We start from the raw sequence: 25,272 nt of genomic DNA on the forward strand, positions 1-25,272 counted from the left end.
GAGGATCCATAGTATGTTCCTTTTCTAGCATCTACCAAAGCGAAAAAAGCACCCCAATTATTCTATACCCTCTCATCCCACCTTTCACTTATTGTCTTTTCCAAAACACAATTTATTTTTAAGGGTTCACATAAAAGTTAGATGTAAAATTGGAATCCAGATTAAAAGCTCACTGTTACAACTGTTTCTGGGGGTAGCGGTAAACTGCCCAGAATGTGATAACAACATGGGTGTTGAGTGATGATCTGCTCATAATTGACACATTCGAGCACACAAGAATTCATTTCATCCTCGATATCACCCCAGGGATCCACACCAGTCACAGCTGGTGCAGAGAGGCATAAGACATGTGGCCCTGTTGGCTCCGTGACTATTCAATTCACAGGTTAGTGCCGCTGGGGAGCAGGAGAGATGCCCTCACATGCCACTCAAAGGTGTTAAATTGGCACACATCATAGTTGCCTTGGTCCTCCTCCCAGAGAAGAGCTTAGGTCCTTTGGAACATGCTATCCACCAAGACAAAACTTGCCAGTGACATTTGAATAGTAGGCTAATGAACGGGAAGGGGGAAAAAAAAGAAAAGAAAACAGAGTGGAGAGACAAGGTAAGACCTGTGCCTAAACCTTTATGTACACAGGATACCTTTAGGTCCGACTCTCCATTGCCTGTCAAACGTGACACTAGAACACACTGGGAATTCTGTTTTTAAATAGTCTGCTCACCCCTTACCCCAATAAATAGTTACACCTTGCAAGCATATAGTGCTGCTTAGTCAAGCTGTTTAGCAAAGACATTCACTTCTACAAAGAAACTCAGCCCTCGTGGTGCAGGAGAGCACAGCAGTGTGCTGTGAACCAGCTCTGAGCCAAGGGGATGAAGAACCAAAGAACAGGGCAGAGACCATTTTGCTACACCCCAGTAAAAGCGTCCACCCAGTTCACTGGCTTTATGTTTTGAATGGAAGTGAGAATCGTTTTTTAACGGCTATTTTATCCAGTGAGAGAAGAAAAAGGGTACCACATGACTTTGCGCCCTGGATGCTGTTTGTAGAGAAGTCACAGCTGGACTCCAAATTATTTACTATTGTAGACTGATATTGAACATACAACTTGAGGCAGAATCACAGAGAGCAGGATTATATGCACACAGAACTAAGCTTCACATTCAGTCACATCTCTTCCAACCGACTGCAAGCATCTCTACAGTAAATATCCAGGCTCAAACACTCCTTGGAAATTCATTAGCAAGCACAGCAAACAGCGGTCCTGAAAATAGCATCATTCCATTCAGTGCAATGAGACGTACTCCACTATATTGTACATTCAAAGAGGGAAGGGCAATCCTCTTCTACACCTAGCTTCTCATGAACCTGAATCCAATCATACGTTCCCTTTATAACAGTCGTCTCTCTCGGTGCTGCTCTACAAAATCTACATCATATCACCACCATCTTAAAGGCTGGCTGTGATATTTCAATAACTAGAGAAACCGTGGTTTCCTTAAGCCACTTGTATTCCTCTTGCTGCAGTAATTTTGGCTCTCTTCTATTGGTCTTGCTTAGCTCACTTTCATATGAATGTCAATTTTTGCATTTGCTGTGTGCTGTCATCTAGGCTCCTGCTGTAAGTTTGTTTTTCCCCCAGTTGGTGCACCAGATTAGCATCCCCCCTTCATCCCCCTCCAGAACAGAATGTAATTAAAGATCATGGGAAAATAACACACACACACTAGTCATGAAGTTAGAGAATTTCAGGTTTGTTTCTGTTTTCCAATTTTACATGCTCCACTTCACTTTTGTATATAAAGAGAAATATAAATGGCTTGGGTCATCAGATATCTATTAACTCCTTGTGCGTCAGATCCTGTGAGGCAGAGATGACACCAAGACCCACAGCAGCTTATGAGCGAGAGCCCATGCCTTGCAGAATCTCACCCAAATCACCAAAAATGAAGCCTTTTGCCCAAATGGTCCTCTCTCTGCTTACTGCACAATGGTTATGAAACATAAGCCAGAACTGTCTCTACATTCATACTGTACAGGAAAATGTTTCATGACCTAGATGAAATTTTTCATCTGAGAAGCCTGGCAGGATGATCACTTTGATAGCCTCGAAGCAGAAGAACCACTTGGCTCTGCAAAGGCCAGCACTGGAAGCGCAGTGGCACAGCTGGTTTAAGGCAGAGGTTTTGTACATCCCCACCTCAGCAGTGGCACCTCCACCTCGGGGTTTCTGGTGGTAGAATGAAAACAACTCAGACCTTACTGTCTTTGGCTGTGGGGCCAAATGTCACCAGAAGAGAAGTTAACTGCTTCTTAATTAAAAACAAATAAATCAAATGCTTAAGCTGCTTCTACAGTTGATAAAAATATCATCAAATTGCCATTTCTCATCACAAGAGTAAGCAAGAGGCAACTTGATCTTCAGTGTCTCCTAACAGGTTCTGGAAAGGAAAAAACCCATCAGGTAATCTTCCACCATGAAGGCAGGTGACAATGGGGACGCAACTCAGGATCCATGTCCCAAGGCCCACCATGTCTAAATCATATCCCTTTTCAAAGGAGAGAGAAGGTAGCAGAGGTCACTGAGAAAGATGATGTTCATACCACATCATTTGACACACGGTATCACACAGACAAAATTTATGACTCACCCAATCTGTACAACATTGTCTGTGGTGGATTTCTAGGAAAGAAACCCAGATATTGTGATGCTGACTTAACTACAAAATTCCTCCTCCTCCCTCAGATAGGGAAGAAAGTAGATGTTCACCTTTACTGATGTTCTACTGCAATTATTTTTTACGGCAATTCTCCTCCATTAGTCAGAGGATCATAATGGAATAAATAGAAAAATGAGCTCAAGCCTGAGTATTCTGCATTGCAATCTAAATTAAACTAGTATTACAAATTTGTTTACATATCTCAGTTGAGCTATGCAGTTTCAAAAGTTACTTGCTGAACGTAAACATGTCTCTTGATGCTACATTACCCACTATGTGCAGTAAAATATATTCTAATGTAATACAATAAAACTGAAAAACCAATAAATGTTCCTATTTATTGAGAAATTGGACAAAAAATAGCTTATTGTCAGTTTTTAAAGACTGAAAATCAATAGATGATGAAAGGTTGTATTTTTTGTTACTATTAGACTGTTGACTCTAGCAATAAGTGCGATATGGATTACAACGGGGGGAGTAAAGAACTTGTGAGATATACAATTTGGAGCTTCTTGGGTTTTTTTAGAAACTTAATTCCCAATATTTGTGCAGCGGCGGCCATCTTGGCACCACTGTTAATGGGCCCCGAGAGCACAGCTCCTCCATTTTGTTGACAAAGCCAGCTTTAAGTATCTTCCTGTCTGTAAGAGCATTTCTAAATTAAGGGGGCTCTTAATCAGACTTGCATCTGCTAAGGATCATTCGCATCCTGCCAATAAAAAAAAACAACCCAATCCTCAAACACCACAATGAGACTCCAGCTATTGCAGTCCCACCGCTCGTGTGCCTGGATTGAGTCCCCTCAGCTGCGCTGCAGAGTGGGCTCCCCAGGTCTGGCCCCAAAGCCCTGCGCCGTCCTCACATACCAATAAACACAGCCCAACGCCGGATGGAAATTAGGTTAAATCGAATGTCCGGTTTGCAAAGACCTTTAGCTCTCACGCATTTCTGAGCCTGCTGTCCTTCCTCACACGTGTAAAGTTTTCAACATCTGGGCCCATTCCAGTCTGCCATCTACACGTCGCTGAGTTTTACGCTAAAGATATGGGCAGAGAGAGGTCTGGAAAACACGGATTTTTAAGCACCTGTTTTCCCAATAGAATTTATGTATGGGAGTCAGTTTAAAACTTGAATTTCTATATTCATTAAACAAAAAGCGCACAACCGTGCAGAGGCTGGGAAGGCATGCTTGTCTCACAGGGCAAACATGTTAAAATGGAACGCTAAAAAAAAATGCAGTGATAAAAGCCACTGAGCTAAACATAAACACTGCATCCAGAGTCCTTAAATAGTGATCTATGCCAACATTTTTCCCAGTGAACCAGTAGGTATGACCATTACATATAAACCCAAATATAGATGTTCTACCCTGACTATATTTCTAAACTCTGGAACAGAGTTTGAAAGGATGCCAATTATGATAGGGAGTTTGGGCTGCTTTTAGGATTTATATTCTCTTTGTACATTTCATAATCATACAGCAGCTCAAATCTTGCTAGGTGGGGGCAACGCGGTAAAAGCCTATATTGCCTTCAGATACGCCAATGCCCTTGCTTGTAAAAGGGGACAGTGACCGCTGGGCCTGGGTGTGACAGAGAACTAGGAAAGCAGACTGATGTGCTTGTGCAGTACCTGATTTTACAAGTGCATAGAGATCTGCAGTTGTAAGTCTTAAAAAAAAAAAAAAGTCCCAAGACCTTGAACAAGCTGACAGCATGCAGAAGTGGCCATCCTACTGCTGGCCTGAGTCCTGCACTTCCATAATGTAAAACTTTTGCTTCAAACCGAGGAAAACACAGAGATCGGTGATTTTCATATCATGGTTTCTTCTGTTTTCCCAGGTAGAAAGTGAGCTATTTGTAAAAAGGGGGCTGTTACCACATATGCATAATCACATACCAAAAAAAGATTCATGTTGTTCCTATAAGCTTTTGCTTAAGTATAGCATGGAAAATAACTTTGATGAAATAATTTGCCCAGAGCACTGCTTGTCTGGAAGATTTCTATAATTTAACTGCAGTTCTGTAAATAATTTGGTGACAGACAGGCCATCAGCATAATTTGGTGCTAGACCCATGCAACTTTAAGGAAATGGCCAGCAGGCCAAAACTTAAATCTCAACTGGCTCCTAGTACATACAATGCACATTAAAAACCAGTCCAAATCTTTCTTTTTTTTTTTTAAAATGTGCTTATTCAGTTTAAACGAAGACATTGAATTTTGCTTTGGGAATGAACACAAAGAAATGTCATGCTTCCTTTCAGTGAGAAAAAGAACACCCACATACGGTTAACCCTGTAGACCTCCATAAAGATGTACAGTATTTTTGCCTGATAACATCCAAAACTACTACCACAGCACATTTATATAGCACAGCATTTTGTACTGCTGCTGAACTACCAGTAACTTTCACCAAAGTCTCTCAGTTGTCCCGTGCTGTTACCCTGTAAAACAGCAAAAGCTATTGCCCTGATTTTTAGTCAAGCCTTAACTGAGACTGCAAGATAAGAGGTACAAAATTGTATGCATGGTACATTGCACCTTTAATCATCTACCTAGCTGAAATACTCAAGCAAGTAGTTACACATCTAAATGTTCCAACTACAGACTTAAAATAAATGAGTTTTGTAGTACATGACTGTGTCCACATTATTTGAAAATTGGCGTTCACATCTCCTCTCAATCAAAGTATCATTTCGGCCACAGGCAGATCAGAAACTCAAAGTCAGTAGCAGAACCAAGACCAGGCCTAAGATTTAGTATTTTGGCTGAAAAAGGGGAGAGCCAATGACTACAGGACACTTCCCATTTACGTTTCATGTCTGAACCATCATTTTTCCATCAGAAATGTCCACATTCAACATTCCCTTCCTGCATCATCAGATTGTAAATCAAGATATGTTCACTGTGGCTGCTGGAAGCCTCCTATGAGTTTTACCAAATGAGAAGGAGGTGGCAGGGAAAGCAATATACAACACAAGGCAACAAAGCCATCCCTCTTGGTTCTACTGAAAAAGGGCCTCAAGAAGCAGATACATTCATACTTCTTTTTCAACAGAAAAACAGAGAGGGAGGTGAAGTAGGGTTAAAAGTCAGCAAAAAGTAGTATAAAAAAACCCCACCAGGTATTGTTGCAAAAACCTCTAGATAAGCATCTTAAATCAGGGTAAATTACACACCTCATGCTGGTGACTCGGTCATGGGAAATTATGAAGCTACGTGATGTCTCATTTGTTGTGCTGAAAACAAATGTAAATAAATTACTGAGAGAATCTCATTTACATTTAGAAATTCATCCCGATGCATGACATGACTGCTGATGTTTTTTTAAATGACACTTTGAGAAGTGCCACTATTAAAAACAGATCATAGCCACCTTAGCGAGAGCCTGTGCATGTGTGAGTGCACATGTGTGTGCATATGTGCATGAGCGTGTAAAGGCAGATGTTCTAGAGAGATCTTTCAGATCACTGGGAAAAAGGCTTTCTTTTACTGTTTCAGAACAAAAACAGTGGTGTCAGAAGACAAAACCATCAATCTGTATTCTTCTCTGTATTTTTCCCCCCTCTAGAGTGGGAAACAGAAAGACAACGTTATGGATTGGCTGCTGCCGGCACAACAGAAAGTGCAAATACTAAAATCGTAGGAACAGAAAATAGTGTGGCATGTCTCTCCATCATCAAGTGTAATAAAACTTCCCCTTAAATACACAGACAAAAAGCCTTTCGCTAAGCTTTTATCTCCCCCTCTCCAAGTCTCACATTTTAAGCTGTCACTGAAACAATTGAGAAGGATATCCAGGAAGCCCTAAGATGGAAAGCAAGTTGAACCGTGGTTAGCTAAGCAGCATACATTCAGGCAAATATCCAAATGCTTTAGGAGCTGTCATTCTCCATCCCGCGTGGGAAGGCTGTGAAGAGACGGACTTGTTCGTATCATGATTGCTCTTATTATTACAGCAGTGAAAACACTGCATACTAATGCATGTGTTTTCAGAAAGATGACTGTTAGATGGCTTTTTAGACTCTGTGCCTGGCTGTCTGGGTTTCAGTATCCGATACTGCCTCTCCCTTTCTTTGCTTCCCAAACAGAACTCTAAAAAAAAAAAGTTTGTAACGTGAGGGTGAAATAAAACATATTTCCAAATGGGGACATGACAGTGTTCTACAACCCCACATACGGCAGCATATTTACATAAGCCTGCATAGGTCAGAGAGTTTATTTGTTAAGGGACAAATAAGCAGGCCATGAAATAATTATTTTTCATTGTGCCCTGCCAAACCTTCCCAGCCAAAGGCTAAATTGAGCTGCTATTGTGATTATTTGAACTGTGGAGCCAAAAGTCTTCACTGCAAAGCATCCCAGCTGTCCTAAATTTTATTCTGATGGCTAGTTTTCACGCTAGCTTGAAACTTGCCAAAAATGCTCCACAAAATAGGCAGGCGGAAGGCTTGCTTTATCCAGACCTACATCAATTACTGATTTAGAGCTGTTCTGAGAACTTGATTATTAACAAATCACTTCCCGAAATTGTTATGACAAGATTCACATATGCAAATGGCAAGCTGCTCATATGTACACAGCTAGCGAAAGAAATTAATAAAATGGTTCCCAGATTTATTTATGGTTATTTCCTATTGTGCTTTACTGCAAATTAGCCACTAAAATATTAAAAGAAAGGGGAGAGAGCCAACCGCAGCACCACAGCTTTGACATATGACGACACGGGAACACCCAGGCCCTAACTGCTCAACGTGCTTCTGTCTTCACCCACCTCCCCGCGGAAGAGGATCTACAAGTCCCTTCTGGCATCTCAGAGGAAGCAAAACCACCACGGTAGTTCCCAAGCTGCAAATTTGGTCAGCACACCAAGGAGCAGGTAGGATTATCCCAAGAACAGCTCAGATCACAGGCTTGTGAGGATATTTCATACTTTAAACAAGGTTGACAGTGGAGGAGGAGGAACAACAAATTTTTTTTTTTTAAAACCTCATGCTTCAAAGCTTAAATTAATCCCTAATAATGAAAGATTAGGATGAGACCATGTAGAGAGAAGATTATCCCATGTCTGCCCATTGTGAGGCTCTTACAACTTTCCTTGAGGCACCTGGGGTTGGTCATTGCTGGAGACAGAACAGGAGGCTGGAAGGATCTCAGGAGCGATTCATTTAATACTTTCTACATTTCTGCTTAAATAACTAAGACACAAACGAAAGACAATGAGGCTAATCATTTTGAAGGCAGCAGACTTATAAATAAATGAAAAGCCCATCATTTGCTATCAGGCAGTACGTACCACAACCCCAACGAGACAAGTACACCTTGCTGCAGCTGCCCTCCTTCTCCTCCACACCTCCTACTATTTTTTTATCCTGTTTGTAATTTCACTGTAATATCCTCAGGGCAGCAACCACTCCACATTTACACATGAATTAGAACAACACCTCTCACAACGGGCATACCAGTCCTGATTGGACCTGGACTGCTCCTGGGAATGCTGCTGGGAATGCTACTATAAAAAGAGCTCATAAATGTATAGAGCACAACGCAGTAACACACACACACCTTTTATCACAGTTAACATCACCGGAGTGTTAACTCTTTGTTTTCTCAATAAAACTGCAGGTGGTTTCATTTATTTCTAAGCTCCAAGATGGCTGCAAGATGCGTAGGTGAGATCAGCACACCTTCACCAGCACACTCTGAGAAGTTCGGCCTTTACTATGGATGTCTGTATCTACTATTTAATAAAATGATAGAAATGTTATGGAGTCTCATTATACATGTAGAGGTGTAAGGCTGAATCTTGCCTAGGATTTGGACGGAAGCTACGTGATCCAACTATGAGCTGGGGAAATTTGGGCTGAGGAACCAAAGGATCCCACACTGGTGTCAGCCACATCAGCCCTGTGCGCTGTTACAGACCTACTGTGTCTTAATCTGATCAGCCCAAATTCCCTTCTGATTTCCTTCCTTCCTTGAGAAAGGCTTTTGACCTTTGAGCTAATATTCTAATATATTCTGAAATCTGAAATTTTGCATAAAATAAACTAGTTATTTTTTGGTACTTCAGATATAAACAACTCCAATACATAATTTTAACTTAGTCTGGTATTCAGTCATTTTATTTTTAACTGAAAATATAATAAAAAGATTTGAAAATCTTTATCAAAGTAGTTCCATTTTTCCTAACAATTATGACACATTAATTATTTTGTAGGACTTTTTTTACTGAAGGACTACGAATGACCAACGTGGTTTACAAAGAGGAAAATGAAAAGGAAAGCAGTGGGTGCAGGTAAGGTGGCAAATCAACACATTACAGGAGTACATGCATAAATTCTGGCACCTGAGCCCTCTTTAAGGTCAAGTTCCATGTTGTAGTCACTGATTCCAATATTTAAAATCTATTTAAAAAATGGAAGAAGTAGTCAAAATGTTAAATATGTAAAATATGTAAAAAATCTTAATTAGAATAAAACAGCCACTTTGCCAGGCCTGTATTCTACGTTTGCATGGCATCAGAAGTTCACCTTAAAAATGTCTACCATACCAACTACAGCTGTGAGCAGCCATATAAATATCTCTCTCTCTGAAAAAAAGTACAAATGACTTTTTGTTGACTACCAGTTGATGGACCTCTTATTTATTAGACTAAAAATTCTACGCAATCAAATTCTGTGGAAAATCCAAGACCATAATTTCTTTTTCTCTGGCTCCTGATAGGTTGGTAGCATTACAGAGCCTTTGTGTGCTTTTCCACAGAACGTTACACTCAATAATGCACATTTTGTCCATGACAAATACAGAGTTTCTGTCTCACAGAAACATGGCCCTCGTTGTTGGACATTCTCAGTCTGAGCGCTTCAGCTTCTCTATGAACTTCCCACATCTTGTGACTTAACTCTCGTTCCTTTTGCTCAGTGTGCCCATGGCTCTAACCAAAGCAAACTCTACTCAGTGTCACACTTCCACTCCAGAGGAAAGATCATTCAGGAATGATCTTCTTACTTCCACAATGATAGTAAGAGACCGTGGTCTACAGGGAATAGGCTATTGACAACCCCACACGCACTCGGTCATAGTCAGATATGTGACAAAGTCCAACGAAATCCTATTAGGGAATAATACAAATGACAGAGCTTAAAGAATACAGTTAGCTCCTAATTAAACAGCCCATAAATCTGTTCAGAACTTGCAGAATTTATCACCAGAACAGGAATCTCAAGACCTTTCACAGTCTGATTTTAACAGACCTGTTGTCCACTGAACCAACAACTCTGTTGCTTACAGATGAGATATTTCACCAACTTAAGTACTATTAAAAGACGATTATGCACTGAGCTTTCCTGAAATTGTATAACATTTGCATGGTATAACACATACTCTTACTCGTTCACTGCAGTCTGATTCAAAGTGCTATAAATATGTTTGCCCTTTCTGCTAAGCCCGCCTAAGGGATTAGCAACCCCCCAAAAGTTCAGTTGAATATTAACTGCATTAACTTTGCAGACTGTAACATACTGTTACACTCAAACAGCCTACGGTGCGGTATGGATGACTTGCTTAATAAAAAAATGTTTTCATGCAAAGCCCTATTGCTAGAAAAAAAAAAAAAAAAGAATTTGCTCTGTCAAAGGGGGTGACCTCTTCCATTTAACTTCGTAAAGCAAACAAATAAAGGGGAGAGCTTTACAGGGATGTCCAGAGAAACGCTTATCACTTTGTCTGTCAAACCAGATGGACTTCCCTTGGCAACACAGCACCAGTTCCACTCTACATTAGAAATTAAGTCAGTTCACCATGAAAAAACCCTGTGAAATGCAGTAGCAAAGTGTCATCTACTGTAGTAGTGTGAAGTTAAAAACTAGAAAAGAATTATGACTGTTTGCTGACTTATTTTGTTAAATAAGTAGTGCTTTGCATGCCAACTCCCATAAAAACTACATGTGCTGAAAGACTTTCCAGTCCAAAGTCATATAGCAGTGAAGGCAAAGAAAAGGAACAGGAAATATTTAAAAGCTGGAAGAGGGAGAGTTGATAGGAGTGTAAAAGGGAGCTGACTTGATAGCTAATGCTAAAAGCCAAGGAAGAGCAGGTTCCTAAACCTCCTAAGTAAAAAGCTCCCAAGCAGAGGCAGAGGGTATCCAGCAGTATCTGATGAAAAGATGAAGAAAGGGAAGGAGAAAGAGGAAAATGAGAATGGCTGGGACAAGTTTCTGAAGGTTACAAGATATAAAGTAGGACCAGTAGAGTTGCTTGAAGTATCCAACAGATTGCTAAAATACTTCTGGAGTTTAAAAATCCTCCTTCATTTATAATTGCAGTAATACAAAAATGTAGAATATGTCTATTATCTGTTGAAAACAGAAATTGCATAATACGTTTTCTTTGCTTTTATAAAAAAATAAATATATAAAACAAACCTTCTCTACGTTGCTGTGGGAATATGCAACAACTCTCAAAGAGACCTTGACACCAAACACCGCAATGAAACCTCTCCCATTCAGTCTTCAAGGATCACATATGTATCAATTTGTAAAAAAACACACTCTTCCATATGAAGAGTCTTGGGTGTAATCAGAAACTAAATCAAAACTTTAAGAGTTACAAACTATATTTCTCCATAATGCTGTAGACGTACTTGCTTCTGCCATTCACCTTCACCGTTACGTTATCTAGAAATGGAGACCAACAATAGATGCTGGTAATTATGCAAGAACTTAAACTGCAGAGAGCCTCAGACGACAGCATTAAACTGGAATTAAAGCTTTGCAGGAAAAGAGAAACATTTCACTCCCTGCAATCACCTCCTTCCCTTACACACACACGCTGCACACCTGCTACCCACCGGCCAGATGGGACTGAATTCTCCTGAATCAGATCTTGGATTTTTAAGCTCAGCTTGAGTTCAATTGGATTTTAAGACATCAAAATCTATTATCATCTCACATTTTAAAAAGTATATCTTTGTCCAGGAACTCCTAGTTTCAGTGTTGTTTGCACAATCAGATATGTATTAAAGTGGGATTATTGCCCCAAATGCACTAATACAAATAAATAAAATGCAGCTTTGCAACAACATTTAATTTAATTACATATGCTCACTTCATGCATGAAAAACAAACAAGCTGATTTTATCCCATCAGCATGTTAAGCGAGATTGGGAATTTAGCTAATCCGTAGTGACCAGCAGTGGTCTTTTAAAAGTCCATAAAGGCAATTTAGCAGCCCAAACTCACTTAAACATCGTAGGAACTAGCCCTTAATGCACAGGTATCATAAAATATTAACACATGTTAAGAAAAAACTGGGAAGCATTATATTCCTAGAGAATTTGCTAAGCTTGCATAATGTAACATTTATCATCAATAACGTTTCTTCAGTTAAGAGACCTCTAGCCCGTTCTTCAGAAGGAGCTCTCTCGTGCGCTCTCGCTCTCTGCTCCAGCAGCACGGCTCCACCGAGTTCCTGTTTCCTGCGCTTCAGTGGGCTGCTCGCAACTGCCAAAGTCACATCTTTAATTGGGACTGGCCTCCAAACTAGTTCTTCTCCGCCTTTTCCATCAGTCCTGAAACCAATTTGAGAGTCGCAGGGGGTTAACAAGTCGTCGGCCAGCAGCAAGACGTTCTCCGCAGGGACTGCGGGCATCTGGAAGCTGCTGCCGGTGGTGTTCCGCCAGAGCCGCGTCTGGCAAGCACCGAGGCGCAGAAATGTGAGTCCTGCTTGCTTGGCCAGCCTTGGACTGACCTTTAGTCGTAACGTGGAACAGGAGTTTTGTTAGTGAACACAGAGTTCTGGTCTACACATTTTTTAAATTGATTATTTTATTGATGTAAAGTGCCCAGGTGCCCTCATGACAGTCACTAATATAGATTTTGAAAATAAAATTAATTAAGGGCCAGTCTGGACCACCTTTACTGTCATCACGCAGTACCCTTTTCTACAAGTAACAATGCTATCAACCAGCGAGCACAAGTACAGTGTTTGTAGAGTATTTCATTACATCTCAAAACACTTGACTATGGAGGTCAATATCACTGTCACCTATCTACGCGCATGCACGCGAACACACACACACTCGCTCTCCTCTCCTACCTTCCAAAAGGGGAACTGAAGCACAGAAAACTTAACCGAGAACAGTGCAGAGCGCCAGCGGTGCCGCACCGGGCTCCGTCCCTCCAGACTGCGGCGAGAGCACGGCACGGCGCGAGCCTGAGCGGGAGCAGAGCAGCCTGGCACGCAGGCTAATCTGAATTACACTCATCCAGCCCTTGAAATGGTTCCTCATTAGCTGCGGGTTAATGGAGTCCCAATGAGTAGTGTTATTTTCATCCCCTGCCTACTGAACACAAAATTCATTTGCAAATATCCTGTAAAATACTGCAAAGCAAGCCAAAGAGATATGACAACATAAGAGGCATACTATTTATGGAATGCACTTACCGTCATTTAGAAAAGGAAGCTGACATGAGCAACAGCCTAAATTTAGCAACACATTTAGTTTTTATTCACTAGTCACAATGACAACATTTTAGAAGGCTACCGCACACCTTGTGCGCCGAAAGGTTCCGCTGAAATCAAGACAGACTTTGATCTGAAAGGAATTCGGGATCAGCTCCTTAATGAATACAACACTGAGTTAAATTAAGGCAATCACCATCTTGACTTTCTATTCCAAGTAGATATAAAATTACATTGATTGCAGGAAATGGTGGCATTCAAACAATATTGCAATGGCCAAAGCCTGAAAGCTAAATTCATTGTCGAGCTAAACTAGGCTTTCAGAGGGCACCATTTGATTTGAAGGAAAAAAGCATCTACAAACCACATATTTTCAATTAATAGTTTCAAAGGCACAGAGTAAGAAAGGAAAAACACTGGTCAATATGCCACATGCCACTCAAACAGTCTGTGCATGTACACGTAGATACTCTGTGTGTGTATATATACACACACCCATATATATATGTATATGGGTGTGCGTATATATATATAAATGGGTAGGTGCACGCACGTGTTTTTGGTGGGTTTTTTGGCCAAATTTGAGATCCAGAAAGACACAATGTATTTCGGAGCAGCCCAAGAATGCTTTTTTATCCACATTATCTTCAATTCAAAAGTAATTTCAAATCAACAGCGCGCAAAGTTAAACCGAGTTCTCTTGAAAACTCAGAAAAAGAATTAATTCGAACCCTTACCTTTGGCACCTTAAAGACTTTTGGCCATGACTTACCTGTATAAATAGAAAGAACTAATTTACTACAGAAATGCCCATGGGCAAACATGTTCTGGCTAATGAAGTGTTCAGCTTTTGCATGATTAACCAGCTGGTGGGGGTGGTGTAAAAATCACAGGGCATAAAATAATAAGAAAAATTGATTAGCAACTCTCTTTTAAAGCACTCTATGAAAAATTTCCTTATTTTCGCTCAGCAGTTTAGAAAGTGACTGTACAGAAAGATAGATTCGAATGACTTACCAAGGAGCCAGGCAGAGGCTGCACCAGACACTCACTCCTCCAAGACCTGCATCGCAGAGAGGTTCAAGTGAAAAGCGAGATACCAACCAGCGCCATGGCTGGATTACTTATACAACAGGTCCTGCCACTAGTCATAAAGGTAATTTTCTACTATATTGCGAAAGACATTCTATAAAGTTAAAATCTATGACTATGCATTGAGTCAGTTCAGTTTCTTCCCCTGTGTTCTACTCTCGAGCACCTTAGCTGGCTACAGCTACTCCTGTGAGCCAATTTAAGAAGTGCCTCCAGATGAGCCAAGGGATTCATACGCTACTCAGAAATAATGCACACGTTTAGGTGATGCTACGTTTTGCACGCACTAGGGACAAAAATCCCCTTGCCCTTCCCATCCTGTACAAGGGGTTTCTTACAAGCTCACGTGCTCTGCCCTCAAAATAGGACCTAATTAGTGTACAAATAGTTGGCAGACAGGTCATGAAAATTTATCATTAACTGTCCCCTAAACCAAGGCAGGTTATCCTGAAGCAGTTTCGTTTCATACTCATTTGCTTTAGGTCCCTTCGGTTGGGGTACAACTGGCACGTAACAGTTTCTTTAAGAAGGAAAACCCCATATTTTTATGGCACAGGATTACTTCAGAAATATCAAACAGCTGCTTATAGAAAGCATATGCACCAGTAATAAGAAGCTGCAAAAATTTAAGCTACAGATAACTTGCAATAGGCCACAGTAATAGTCACAGTCCTCTTTACCTTCATTACTTCTATGGAAAATGCATGTTTTACCCCTATTTATGGACTTTTAGAAACTGGTTTATAGCTATGTACTATGGGAGAAGCGGGCAAAAGATCTGCCTCTTGGGGACTTGCAATGTGTTCCAGCTCTGGGGATGTAGCCGTAACTTCAATGCTAGGACTTCATGGATTGGGAACCTACATATATACAATATACAAGCAGTCACCTTACATCCATGGTTGATTTCTGACTGCACCCAGATATTCCCCCCACCAGAGCTTCCCCTGTCATGGTATATGATGGTATATGACACCTTCATATGCCCAGCTACCTGGATATGAATTCAATTCTTAAATCACGCTGGTATGGTATCATCTATGCTGTGGCTCAAACTATTCAATCATACTGGGGATTCTTTGCAAGGAGTAACAATTTCACCTGAAGTGAGAGTTACTGTGAAAAGAACCAAATCAGAACTCTGAAGCCCTTTTCCCTTCTTTCCATGACTCCTCCATTTACCTTAATTACTACTTTCTGAGGAAGACAATATCCCTTTAAATTCACCAAAAGAGAGGTTTTTCCACGACATTTCACTGTAGGAGCCAGGCAGATTACCCTGAGAATGGACCGCTTCATGCATACACCATACACTCTACCCAAAGACTGACACCAAAGAACTGGTCAGACTTATGAAGGTTAGTTAACTCCACAACTATTCCATAGATGTCTTCCTCTCTTATCACAAACATCTGAGAAAGCTTGTCACTAACTTCACGGTCAGTCGAGACTTCTGACATCAAAGAGGTTTTTGCATGTTTTCAAGGCATTGCTGGATTTGGGGATCTTTCTACACTTGCATAGTTCTTGCTTTTGAGCCTCCCCTAACCTTTTGGAAGCATTTCTACAGATTAACACTTCGGAGAGTGGGCATAGAGCTGACACAAGCAAACAGAAATAGAGGTACCTGAAAACAGTGGCGTGAAGCGACATTTCCCTCAGTATGTCAGTTGGGAAAGTGCTATCTCCAGATAGAATTCATCATAAAATAGAAGTTTCTAGTTAAGCGAGAAGTGGTATTAAATTCCACTTGAGTCTAATTTCCATGGTCATATTTGAATCATGAGCAATTTCTAAAATGTCAGGTATTTCTAACTCTCATCAACTGGGACCCTGACAACACTGCAGCTAGTAAACTGTGAAGCTATTTTCAAAGACAGTAAGAACCTAATATGGTTACAACAAATTTATTAATCACAGCCATGCTTGCTAAGAAACTATGCTGTGGACTAAGTAACATCATAATTTTGGCTATCCTACTTGTTTAAAATTAAAAAAAAAGCCATAGAAAGCGAATGCTTGTTAAAATCATATTGCCTTAAAGGAATTCAGAAATACAGCTACAAGCACAGCTGTTTTACAGATGGAAAAAAAAAATTTCTTCAGACCTGTACGTTATACTCCAAAAGCTTTATTTAATTATGTTTGTTTGCTTACAAGCAATTGCTTTGGAAGAGCCCCCCAGTGAGTACACGCTGTGTGCTCTGCAGACAGGTCAAGCACAAGATACAGGCTGCGGACTACAGGTTTAACTTCAAAGAACAGGCATACACAAAGGTATTTAGGTGCCTAATTCCACTTATATCAACTCTCAGTGAAATTGATAGAGAGTAAGCACCTCTGAGGACACGATCCTTTGACATTAACACGCATTCCTCATCTGAATCCAGGTCCGTGCTTTTTTGGACAACAAAACAGCAGAAAATAAAAACCATTATGCTCCATGGCCCCCTTATCCTCTCCTGTATTGGAGTTTCTCTAAGGTTGACCATGGTTCCCAGCAGAGGACACAACAGCCAAACAGGCTAGTCTAATTAACTGGAGTTTTTCATACTAATTAGTAACAACAAGAGCATAAAGCAATCAATAGGACACCTTATGCCACTACTGCTTAAGTCTGCTTTGACTACCTCTGGTTCAGCCGTACCCTTGAAGCATATTTGGAGGGTTCTTCCTGCCACCCTCCCACGCAGCATCACTTTTTAGTGAGAATAATCTTTCCTATTACACTAGAAATTAATAAGCAACATTGTTAACCTATGTGATACAGCTAAAAATCAGGTGTAAAGAGCATATCGAGGAGCCAAAGGATTTTATTTTTTAATAAAGTATTTTCATTACCTCTAACGTGACTATACACTTGACCAATGAGTAACATAGTGTGATATTCACCCTATTGCAAGCAAGTCGCACGCAGACTTGTGTAACACACACGTCCCACTCAGGCTCAAGGGGAACCATGCTCTGCTGTTCCACTATATGTTCAGCAACTTACTTCTAACTTCCTATGAAAAAACAACTCAACGATTTATTCAAAAGTCATTTTAAACTCTCTGAAGAACTTCTGAAGGACAGCTGGCAAGATAGTAGTATGTTTGAGGAAGAGATAAATACAGAAAACCTGTAAACCATCTTCTCCAATTGAGAGACCAAACTGCTAAAATTAGTTCCTGGAATTCCTCCTTTGGGTGCCAGTTTGAGTCTTGTTCCAAATGACCACTAACAATCCTCCTGACTTTGAAATAATCCACAACCAGTCCATAAGACCTGTTTGCTGATTAGGTGCATGCAACCCCCTTGCAAAACATTGCATACCTGTAACCTTATTTTAAAAAAAAAAGCACTTTTGTTCCAGTGTCCTGAAACTAACTGTAGAAACACAAAGAACTCAGATGCCCTCTCAACCCCTATTGTAAGTGACAAGTGAGTCCTTCTAAAATTGCAGACACACTGTCAAGTGCAGGTGTTTGTAAACAAGTTTGGAAATGTTTCTAATTATAAACCATAAGAGTTAAAATTAGAAGTCCAATCCGTTAGCTTTAAAAAAAGAACTTCCAAAAGGGTTCATCTAAATGAGAGCAACCAGTGATGTTTAATTTAGTTGCAAGAGCGGAATTTCTGTGCAGAGCGGCATACTGCTCTTCATCAAACTTTCCACTATGAGTTAGGGTACATTTCTTTTAAAAAAAAAAAAAAAAAAGGACTTGATAAGAATTTTAATTTGCTGTCATAGCATATATTTGAATGTGCAATCTAAAAATAACCTATTCACAGGTCTCCTGCATTTCATATAATTAAAAAGAAGAAGAAGAAAAAAAAAAAGTTCCCAAAACTTCTGAATCTGTCTTGGCTGCCAACTTCAAAGTTCAGCTTTTATTGGGAACTTCCCACGCTGACCTTCTGAGAATTCACACCAAACTCTGCTTGAAGAAGCCTTACTCTTCTGGATGAAGCTCTCCCTGATAACCTCACCTACTGCAAAGCTTGGCTTACCCCACCCTGGCACAAACTGCCAAGGGATGAAACTGGGGAGGGCAAAAGTCATCCCAGAGCTCTGGCTGATGCAGACCTTGGGATGCTGTCACTGAACTGGCGGTGTCTCAGCCTTGCCTTCGCCACTCTATGCGGAGGTCACAAACATAGCTCTAAAGAGCCACAAACTTTGACCGACACCTCAGACAGAGGTTGGAGGCAGACTAATCTTGCAGTCCTTGTACACCCCAAATTGCGTTCATAATGCGCTATGATGAGATAGTGCAGGCAAAAAGATGGACTTTAGCTCTGCAGAAGCTTTGAGAGAAAGCAGAGTGTTTGCCAGACTCAAGGAAAGACAGTGCTCTTTTTAGGGGAAAAAAAGGTTAATACTGGAATCTCTTGATCTTCACATTATTTCTTAAGGGAAATATAACAGCATGTTTGAGCATGTCAGAGTAGCTTCAGCTGATTACAAGTGAGCAAACATGAAATAATTTCAGAGAGGTTTGACTCCGGCCTTGCTTCAAGCAAGAGGGAGTCTCTTGCTGCACTGTCCTGAAAAAGCTGAATGGGAAATGGATTAAACAGCGAGGATCTGCTCCAGGAACAAGATGGGACTGCCCCTGCCCAGCAGACGTCCCTCTACTCCCCACCTACAGCACAGGCAGGGGCTGTGAGGGGCAGGGGAACAGCAGCCCTTCAGCCCCTGCACAGCCAGCCTCCTCCTCCATCCCTCCACCGGGATGTTATATGACGGAGCAAAAGCCCAAACCCATCCTCCTCAAAAACCAGGACAGGAAGTAAGTTGCCCTTGCCCCATCACACTGAGGGAGTTTTTTCATAATAACCACTATCCAACCCTTCCTTCTTCTTCCCTTCCTCTTCTTTTTAGTATTCTCTGTGTAAAAATAATAGTGGTTTCCACATTTTTTCTGAACTCGCTGCCTTCAACAAACACGACCGTACCAGTTTAGTGCCTACCCCCTTTTTTTTTTTGTGTATGTGGTGGGGTTTTTTTTGGTGTTACTGACGTAAGGGATGGAGAAGCCAAGTTCTCCACTTTGGTGAGGGGACCGCTGTAAGTGGGAGCAGAGTGAGAGTGCATCTCACCTGCTTCCGACAGCAGCCGGTGGTTGCTCCCCCTCTTTTCCTTGGCTCGGGTACCCTGTCCTCCCCTTGCCCGGCTGGTGCAGTGAGAGCTCCCCCTCCTGTTCCAGTCTAACCAATCTTAGACCTTGTCCTACTGGAAGCGTGGCCTGAGTGAAGAGTGCTAGAAACTGGCACCAAAATTAATTCCCTGAGGGGGAAATAGTATAATCTTCCAATTAAAGCCTATGTATTTATTTATTAAACATAGATATATGTGCACATGCACAGGTGTGTATACATACTCTGACACATTTATACTACATGTATTTTGTATATATACATATATATGTGCATACACGCAGCAATGCAAATTTTTAATGCTACTAATCTTAGTGCTATTTTAAATCAATGTATGTATAAAAATTGTTAGTTTCTACAAGCCCATCTGACTTCTGAAGCATCTAAGTTTCTGCATGTACCTGTATTGTGTTTAGCTGGAAAAACACTTTTTTCCTAAATGAATACATATTAGAGCTGTGTTTGCAAATTTAAAAAACCCAGGCTTTTCATTAGTTATATAAATATTTTAATTAACTATATGTAGGTATTTAGGAGATTCAGCATCAAAGTCTAGATCAGATAGGGCAATTAACCCATTACAGTTTTTCTAAGATATTAGATAAAAGAAAATACATTTAGGAAACGCTTAATCGGACTTAAATTAAGCATCTGAGTGCTAAAATAATCTCAGATAGCAATTTATTTCTAATATTTTCTGCATGCTCAAAATGAAAGCATGAAGAGCAGCGCAATTGCATATATCTTCCACCAAAAATAGCTGAAAAATACTATAGCAGAGTGCCTGCTGGGTTGGTTATAAAAGTAAAGTATAATCCATTAAGTGCTAATTAGAAGCATCAGAAGCAGGCTTTGCTGCAATAAGAGCTGGCCCCTAAGTAGATGTTTCTGTAACCATTTAAAGGCACAGGGTTTCTCCAGTTGCTGAGAATGGAGCTTGGCTGGTTTCAGTATAAAGGCCATGTGAAAAGAGACTATGGCACTTGGCCATGTTACCCAGCTGTTTTCTAAATATGATGACAGGTGCCATTTTTTCCATTTGATCGTGGAACGTAATACATCTTCAAACAAATTTTCCCCAACTAGGCTGGTGCAGTTACATTTCAGAGATTCAAATATAAGAATGTTGGTTTGTTGTTTTTTTTTTTCTCTGACAGACACGTATTGCAGGTTTTGGCAGATATTTCATTATCTGCCTTTTTCTCAAAGCTGATTTTTGTTATATGTATTATTTTGCTTTTTACTGCTGTTGTAGGAGGGAAAGCATAAGCAGTCGGGCAAAGAATTTAATTTTAAAAAATAAAAAAAGGGGGAAGAAGCTACTATTTATAATTAGCCTTAATAAATTTGCCTTGCAATAAGGAAGGATTCTCTTCCTCTCTGTCCGCTACTTCCTAAAGGATGAGAAGTATTCCCACAATTTCTCCTATTCTTTACCTAACTACCTGGTCAAACCAAGCTCCCTTCCAACTACTGAAGGGCTAAAAGGCTTTTAGATGCAGTTGCCTATCAAAAGGCCTTAAGGCATCAAGGCAAAAAAAGGTGAAGCCAGAAGAAACGCCCGTACCACCGCTCCCTGCAGAAGCAGCCAAGACACAGAAAACAGCAATTACGGACATGAGCAACAAAGAGATGATGCCTTGAAACGGCTGGCAGGCTCCAAACCCCGGCCATGCTGGATGCGGAGCTGAAGGGAGCTCGGCTTCCTCCAGTGCTTGAGTGGCCTCCAGCAGCGGGTGATGGCAGGATACAAGCCAGGCTGCAGAACTTGAAGAATCAGGAAAAAAAAACCAAGCAGATAACTCACTTCCCCTGTTAAGAAAAGGGACGTAGCTAACACAAGGGGAAATAGTTCAGGCCAATGGTTTGGGCTTTTCATCTATGTGGATCGACCAACTAGTAAACAAACGAAGAAAGTTTGTGTGCGGCCGGAAACGAGGGCATCCAGTTTTTTTCCCCTCTGCCCTATCTTCATCTACAAACACAGAGGAAACCTGTTTTTTTCTTTTAAAATGATGAAACAGGGTCATCCATTAAGAAAAACTAAGATGGTAAAGAATCATTTTTCTGAAGTTAAACATCTAAGAAACAATAAAACTACGACTATAGTAGAAATAATAAAATGAAATTTAGCTTAAACCAATGTCTTAAATATTTGTTAACCCTGGCAACAGCTTTTACAAGGCAGATGAGTATATCTGTTTTCATTCTGTATGTAAGAAAACAACCGTAAAATACCCCAAAGCCACGGAGGGAGTCAAAGACATGATTAGTAGTTCAGGAGTTATCTGATTCGGGTCACATGGTGTTCCAAAAACCATACCTAAATATAGCATGCAAGAGATCTGCACAAAGAGCAATCCCATCATGGGAACAAACTAAACTCTCCACAAAATTAATTAGGGTTATTTTGAGGCAACCAAAGGAAAGCGAGGAGGGAAAAGTCAGCCCTTGCCCTGCCCAGTTCTGCAAGAGCAGATGTCACTGGTGCGGACAAGCCCCAATTTGCAGCCCAGGCACGTAGGGAGACGCTTCGGTTCCCGGGGGAAACCTGCATGGCACTAACGTGGAAGGCGGGTGGAGAGCACGGTGCGGCTGTATTAAAGAATACAGCTTGTTGGGGAAGAGGATGATAGAATCATAGACTATCCTGAGTTGGAAGGGACCCATAAGGATCATCGAGTCCAACTCCTGGCTCCACCCAGACCAGCCGAATCAGAGCATATGACTGAGAGCGTTATCCAGACGCTTCTTGAACTCAGTCAAGCTCAGTGCTGTGACCACTTCCCTGGGGAGCCTGTTCCAGTGCCCGACCACCCTCTCAGTGAAGAACCTTTTCCTGATATCCAACCTAAACCTCCCCCATCGCAGCTTCATGCCGTTCCCTCGGGTTCTATCGCTGGTTGATGATATCACTGATATCACTGGTTGATGATCCTGCCGGTAAAGGGACCGGCAGGTAACAGGCGTAAATACCCAGGCAGGAAGCCAATACGTAAGCTTCTTCTGCAGCTGTTAATGGCATCCTTCTAACAGAGAAAACAAACACCTTTTTGGAAAGGGAAAGTCCATTTAAATGATACCCTCGGCATGGAGCAAGACTCTGGGAAAAGCTAATGCTTCCCGAGGCAGAACAGAAAGAAAATTCCCTGTTGGAACCTGTTACCTCTGAAAGCCTCCATTAAGATTGCCCCTTGCCGGAGAAGAAGATTTTCTCATGAAATACATCCTACAGAGCTAATTCTAACAGCCTTCCCTATGTTTAGACATCAGGAGCGACTTCAGGGAAAAGCATACAAAAGATCCTCAGAAGGCAGCGGGAGAAAGGGAGGAGCGTTCCTTGGGTCTCTCGGGTTTCTTTTGGTCCTTCTCTGTAAAGTGGTAATGCCGTTTCCGACATGTCCTGAACGCTGAACTGCCGTTCAGCTTCTGATCACCACTGATCTACAAGCTGATTTCAGCAAGCTGCCCCGGTTCACAATTTCCCTGAAAAACCTTTTTTTTTAAAAAAATTAAAAAGTCTGCTCGTGAATGCCACCGTGAAGGTTTTAAGATGACCACAATGACTGATTTACCTTCGCATCACCTTTATTCCTACATACCGGGAGAAACCCCGTTCTTCACTCCAGCATTAGAACAAGCAGGACAACACCGATGTTACCTTGAAGATGCGGGCAAAGCCAACGTAGGGGCTACGGAGAGCAGGACAAAGCTGAGGAGAGGCGATGTTGTGAGGAGTGCTGCTGTCAGCGGGTAGAGAGCAGGCTCTCAAGCCCAAACCGTGTAGCAGGTGCTCCAGAAGGCAGGTAACAAACAGTCTGAGTGGGACACAAACTGCAAATTTCGGCTTGAACGCTTCAGGCCATTAGCAGGTGCTTCAGGCAGTCATCCAAATCAAAGTAAGAAAGTGGAAAGAGCCAAATGCTGGTTAAAGAGGTTTGCAAATGCGAAAATCCCAGCGCGGGCAGATAAAACGTTTCCCCGGTTGTGGGAGCAGGCTACTAAGAAAAAAAAAAAAAACAACAAACAAAAAGCATACGTAATTTTTGTAAAAACGGCTGTGTTGGGGATTTTACTATCGTGTACTTAAGCCCCGGGATGCAAATGTTGGCTGGGATGCTGAGATCAGCAGTTATATGTCCTCAGGTGGTTAGAGACAAGACAGAAAAGAGCTGGCATTTGGGGAAAATAGAGGGCCCATTTGATAACGCTTCACTTGAGCGTAAAAGGGTTTCCCCTGTGGGTACTGTCCCAAAGAAAGCTCCAGGCAAGTTTAGACTGGTTCATTACTTGTCACATCCAGAAGGTGAGTCAGTTAATGATTACACTGACTCCCTTTTGACTTCAGCTTCACGTGTTCTCAATCCGAGAACTGCGCTCTCATCAAGGCAAACACCACTCACAACAAACAGAAATACAGAGGGAATCTGCGTTTCAGTTCCTCATGGCACATCCATAGTTACTTTATTCGTCAGGACTTCACTGGCGGTTTGCAAACTGTATTTTTGGTAGCTAATACGCAGCACTTACAACCCGTGTTGGGGGGGAGGGGGTGTCACTTTTCTATATAAAAGTACAGGTCAGAGACTTGGCACTTGCTTTATTAGGATTAATCTCCAAAGGACCCACTATCAGGGCCTTGAAGGTTTCCTTATACAAGCTGAATATTTGCTTCCTCAAGGGTTAATTCCCTGGGTCTCCTTGATCTGGAGCAACACTACTAGGTTTAAGTTACCTTACACAAACGTAACAAATAGGACAGGCTACTCCAAACAGATGAACTATATCGGCCAATGATAGTATATTTAAATCAGATGGTCACTTGAACATTATTGGTAAAGTTCTCCTCGCTGAGGGTTGCATCCTTTGCCAGAGGCTAGCAGGCTTGACAGAAGGAGAGAAACAAATTCCTTTCATCAGAGTAACATGAGTCAATATGTGGAAAGATACTTCCATCTGCTCTGTGTTTCTGGTGACATGACATTACCGTATAATTTGGTATACATTTCTAACAGAATAGATAAAACAAGACGGCTCGGCAAGTATCATTTACATCCCACATCTATGGGAAGTTCTCTCAAACCATTTTCAACGTACAGCACTACATGGGCAGCTAAGACTCGCAATGGAAATGCTGGAGGGAAAAACACGTTGCTGTTTATTTCAGAGAGTTATGGCACAGACAGACATCTATGGTGCACTTCTAAAAAGAAACACATTACACTTCTCTCAAAGTGCTCTCCGAAGAGGCGCATTTGGCCAGCTACAGACATCACCAAAGGAACCTGCTGTGTCCAGCAACTCGCGGACGCACACAACTGACTAGACGGAACCCATCAGTAGAGTGGCCTGTGCTGTTTCCACATTAATTTTGTGTCCCTGTATGTTACCAGAGCCCTGGGACTTTCATGGTCTGTGGGCAGCAAATCAGCTGAGCCAAAAGGGAAGGTTCCACCTGACTAGGCCAGTAGGAGCTATATTAAGCTTGTCTCAGCTGGAGGTCATTCTGCATATTTTGAAGGCTGCTTTCTTGGTAGTTGGTCAAGCAAACAGTGTCCAGAAATTAAGAACCTGATTTTTATAACACCTGTAATACACAGAACACTTCTGAAGTCCAGACCCTACATATGTAAAGGTTTTAATTTCTAAAATGTTTGATTGAAGCCATTTCTTTCAGGACCAAGCAGGCTCTTGGGTTTGCTAAGCAGTTGCTTCATGTCTCACTCCTAGTAGGCTGCTGGTAGCCCTGCAGCCAAGAATTGATTTTCACAATTCCAAAACATTTTTGGATACTTCCTGACCAAATGGCTTTGCAGTGGAAATTGGTTTCTGCAACCATCTGTTGTTACATAG

The 25,272-nt window shown here is 41.4% G+C and overlaps 1 protein-coding gene across 19 annotated transcripts in view; it reads right to left on the minus strand.

The window, feature by feature from the left end:
• The window catches only part of ESRRG (estrogen related receptor gamma), a 407,282-nt gene that overhangs the window by 338,832 nt on the left and 43,178 nt on the right, over positions 1-25,272 (minus strand). For 5 of the 19 annotated variants that reach the window (XM_054818988.1, XM_054819009.1, XM_054818999.1 and 2 more), the window contains exons 2-3: positions 14,203-14,248; positions 13,923-13,957 (exon numbers count right to left, since the gene is read on the minus strand). The exons of 8 other annotated variants lie outside the window; for them this stretch is intronic. In XM_054818988.1, the coding sequence (XP_054674963.1) occupies positions 13,923-13,957; positions 14,203-14,248 (81 nt within the window). Of the gene's footprint in view, positions 1-11,336; positions 11,400-13,922; positions 13,958-14,202; positions 14,249-25,272 lie in introns of those variants that run through there. 6 more of the 19 variants (XM_054818985.1, XM_054819000.1, XM_054819010.1 and 3 more) reach the window with 3 other exon arrangements.

The sequence above is a fragment of the Grus americana genome, chromosome 3, assembly GCF_028858705.1.
Source record: "Grus americana isolate bGruAme1 chromosome 3, bGruAme1.mat, whole genome shotgun sequence".
Lineage (NCBI taxonomy): Eukaryota > Metazoa > Chordata > Aves > Gruiformes > Gruidae > Grus > Grus americana.